Source organism: Metarhizium robertsii (assembly GCF_000187425.2).
Source record: "Metarhizium robertsii ARSEF 23 chromosome Unknown MAA_Scf_10, whole genome shotgun sequence".
Taxonomy (NCBI): Eukaryota; Fungi; Ascomycota; class Sordariomycetes; order Hypocreales; family Clavicipitaceae; genus Metarhizium; species Metarhizium robertsii.
In genome coordinates, this window is record NW_011942150.1 from 101809 (window position 1) to 106184 (window position 4376).

General features: G+C 47.1%; 1 protein-coding gene across 1 annotated transcript; it reads right to left on the reverse strand.

The window, feature by feature from the left end:
• Positions 1-1630: 1630 nt before the first annotated feature.
• On the reverse strand, positions 1631-3282 carry MAA_09243 (Major facilitator superfamily domain protein; the record flags this gene model as incomplete). Its single annotated transcript, XM_007827241.1, has 5 exons — positions 1631-1729; positions 1795-1831; positions 1992-2517; positions 2567-3069; positions 3128-3282. 5 exons carry the CDS (start codon positions 3280-3282, stop codon positions 1631-1633), a joined length of 1320 nt encoding a protein of 439 aa, XP_007825432.1.
• Between the last annotated feature and the right edge of the window lie 1094 nt (positions 3283-4376).

Below are 4376 nucleotides of genomic sequence, written 5' to 3' on the forward strand. Positions count from 1 at the left end.
TATCAAACAGCGGTGAGTAATTGAGCCTAGGAGCCTGAGGCCTCCAGTAGCTCTCCAGCCCTTGTAAATATTGTACGAGATGATTGACAGTAAATATCAATTATATTTTGTACTTGTGAGAACTAGCTACGATGCTGACAAGCCGTGAGTGTGTGATGCTGTGGGCATCGCGTGAGTCTGAACTCATCACGTGACCACCCTCAACAGTGTAGCTGTTGTCGGGTTCAAGGCTCGGCCCGTGCCTTTATGGCAACGTGACTTCCGTGTAACATTACCAGAGCCGATACCTGAAAGGGCAGAAAGCATGTTTTATTCAGAAAATATCGAGATTTGGTCAGCAGACAAGATCTTTCAAGGATGGAGTATGGACGTGGTCGATGCTCCCTCGAGTAAACATCCTTGACAGAGGTAACCTAAAGACGATAATGTGCAAGCACTGGTAATGCCTTGATATGAGAGCAACCCAATTGGAATATCTTTACAGGGTAGGGCGAATTCAAACTCTCCCGCTTTAGAATTAGCCGAACAACTCGCTGGCTTTTGCAGTATAATCATGTTGGATTTAACAGTGATGGTAACCACAAAATTGCATAGTGGAAAATATGATGATCTTGACGATTGGAGATCCTCGAAAAGCCTCCAAATTTGACTAGACGACTGACTATTTGATTCCCAGTCGACCCCCCGAAGACCCGGATCGTAGCCTTTAATTTGAGCCCTGGGAAGAAAGCAACTATCGTAGTGTCAGAAGCCACATGGAGAGATAGACAAGACATGCATACTTATTAGCTGGGTATAGGAGATATTCCGCCAAGGGCCGCTATTGCTGGACGACCTTTTCGCTCATGGCCTCGTGGTCTAACCTGATAACCACTCTGGCATGTCAGCAGCCTCGACGGAACATTGTTAACCCAACAATCTGGACACCCAGACCCAGTATACTACATCCCATGTAATAAACCGAACATGCCATACTTGGAGAGAAATTATACCCTCTTGAATTTCGTTGACAGTGTGGCTCCAGTCAATGGAATGACCTAACATGTTGTACACTAACCTGCTTGCTGAATAGCTAGCTGGATTTCAGTGTCAAGTCAACTATCAGTGGATTTCACTTTCTTTATTCTAATATTATTTAAACATATTAGACTAGTTAGTTATGTATAGGGCAATAGCTAGTGTTGCGGTTAAACATAATCGCCGAATACCAGTAGATCTGGCGCTGAACTAGACTGAATACTTGGATACATTCAAGCTAGAATTTCGAATTACACTTCTAGAGCAGACATAGGAATCTCAATCTCAAATACGTTAAGATTACGCATCCTGAAATGGAATCGGGGCTGTCGTGAGTTGGTCCCACATAGCCTGACTTTTCCTATCATGATGTCCTCTATCCAAACAATATGAATTCAAGTCTATACCAGTGAAGTAGCGAAGCGGCTTCTCGCTCGTATTCGTTTGCCACGCATCAAGAACAGAAAAGGAAATGGTATCATTGCCACGGTAAGAAATGCCAACAGCGACGAAGCCCATTGAATTCCCAGCGTCTCATACATTTGCGTTCCGAATAGGGGAAATGCGGCTGTTCATGAGAAAAGTCAGACCAATGCCGCCACGAATAAAGTATTTAGATTCTCAGGGCGTTGGGGAACTCACCGGCAAACAGGCAACGCACAAAGGCGTTGGCGGCTAATGCACTCGCAGCATATAAGGGGTAGGCGTCGACCTATGGACTTCGTTTAGCGCCTTTTGTTAATATGTTCCGATGCAGAGGTGGCACAATGTACTTACAAGAAATGTGAATATACCGGTAAATACCAACATGGTCCTGTATTTCAGTTTATTAGTCTCAATTTTCCCCAACTGTGAAGATGATGAATTCTGCTCAATGGCAATTCCATGTCGCCACGTGGATAAAATGCAGCAAGGGAGCATCGTGAGCTCGCATTATAGTCGCGGGAAGTAAGATCAACTTGGTCTACACTCACCCAAGTCCGAAAATGGCGGATCCAACGATAGGCACCATCCAGTGCACCCTCGAATACGCAGCCCAGCCAAAGACGAAAATTCCAGCGGGCACCAAGAACGAACCAACAATGGCAGGCGGTAGTCTACCCTCAGGCTCCTCCCCATCCTGGTCTTTTTCCCCCTTGTCCCTAAAGTCGAGAATGGAGGCAATGCGGTTCCAAAACGGGCCGGTGACGGCTGGTATCAGCATACCGCACATGATGCCCAAGAATGAGATACCCGTCTGATACAGCTTAAATTGATACACTGCCCCAAAAACAAGCGGGAAAGCGCCAAAGAAAAGATACAAGATGCCCAGAAGTATGGCAGAGAAGACGGAAAGACTGAGACACATGGGCTCAAAAATCAAGAGCTGAAAGGGCCGGAGGAGGGACGTGCCAACGATTTGAGCTATGGACTTTTCGACTGGCTCCATGGGCGCTATCCACCGATTGTCGCCAGTTGTTGTGCGAAGTTGCTTGGCTTTCTTTTTCAGCAGCATTGGATCTATACACGAGTTAGAATAGATAAATGCATTTTGGTACTTGTGACTTACGAAATGTTTCGGGAACAAAGAGTACAATCGTCAACCACACAGGAATGGACCAAATCATTAAAACATAATATGTCCAGCGCCAGTCTGTGTAATAATTGATGAACCCGCCCACCAACGGTCCGAGACTGGGTCCGATGAATGGCGAGACGGCAAACACGGCCATGGGCGCTCCTATTTCTTTACTTGCGAATAAATCCCGAATGGTTCCACCAGATACGGCGAGGAATGTGCTACCTAGTAGACCATCTAGGAAGCGAAAGACGAGCATGGTGGCAATATTCTTGGCGACAAGCTGTGGTATGAGAAAGATGATGTATAAGCTCCATGACGCGAGGTAAATTGGACGTCGGCCGTAGAGCTCGCTCAGTGGGCTGAGAAGCATGGGGCCTAGAGAAATGCCCAAGACGAAGGTTGAAAGCCCGAGTGTTGACACAATTCTTGAGTTGTGGAATTGTGCTTCCATTCCCTCGTATGTGGAGGTGTAGATGGAGCTTGCACAGGTCCTGCCAAGTTTAGAGATGGGTCGACTAGATTCCCCTGAAGGAGAGTGGTAAAACTTACACGCATAAACTCACGTGGGAAACTATGAATGTAATGGTCCATTTCTTCAGTTTGGTAAAGTTGCGAGGATATGAGGGGTCTTTGTCGCCGTCCCAAGACACTTCGAAAGAAGAGCCTTCTGGTTTTTGTATCAAATTGTTGCTTGTTCTGCTCATGCTGGGTTGATTTGTTAGTGTTTCCTGCATCGGGGGACGATGGCAGTTTTTTGCTGTTAGTAGGTGGATGTACGATGAATCAGGTTACATGACATGTCAAGTTGTTATACTTGAACGGCACACTAGGCGGCGCAGATCCGTAACTCAATTGCCGTATAGTGACAAGATTTCTGCAAGTCATCTTATCTTTATAGTTTGTGTCATGTCTCGGGCCGTACATTACAAATGCTGCAGTGACAAAGTCGCAACAATTGGCAAGTGGAACCAAGATTCGGCCTACATCAAACGTTTCGCATTATAATGGACCCTTTGCTAATACATGCAGATAAGGGCCATATAGCAACCAGTCACACCTCCTTCGAATGTGCTATCGTCGCCGATTTGACACGGCGCCATTTGCGATTGGGTCGCAGAACTTGCCGGCTAGTCTAAAAAGGGAAATGGTGGAGATACGGCCCGAACGGGTGACGTCGTAGAAAACACGTTCGGCCCGAACGACAACCTCGCCCGATGGTAAATCCGATTCGGACGTTCTTGATCACCAGTTGATTCACGCCGAATTGGACGATTGATTGTTCACATCAGGCCGCGGCTCAGGCCATAACCTTGGGATACATGTCCTGTGCCTAGGCTTGAGAGACAAGTCGATGCCGCTCCACGAATTATGAAGCCACCAAGGCATGGCACAGTAATTCTCCCCAGCCAACTTTACAGACACTCCATGGCGACCAAATCAATTGCCAGCAGCACTGGCGAATCTTCTACGGCATTTCTTCCCCAGCAGTCCCTCATTTGGCTACGAGACACTCCGAGCAGCCGGCTGCGCCACCAAAGTTGGCGCAGACATCGCTGAAGTAATCGCCATTTGTTCGCGAATCAAGTCCGACAACGAGAGCTGTCTGCAAGAATGGAAAGCTGCCGCCGACCGTGCTGTGAAAAATGCCAAAATTAGTCCTAAAAGGGAAAACAAACCCAGGACGCCTATCTCTGCCCCTCAAATTACTGCCGCATAGCCGAATTTTATCGTCGCAACAATTCCTTCGAGGACTCCGTGTCTAAAAGTCTAGCAGACTTGAACACCCAGACGTTCTACT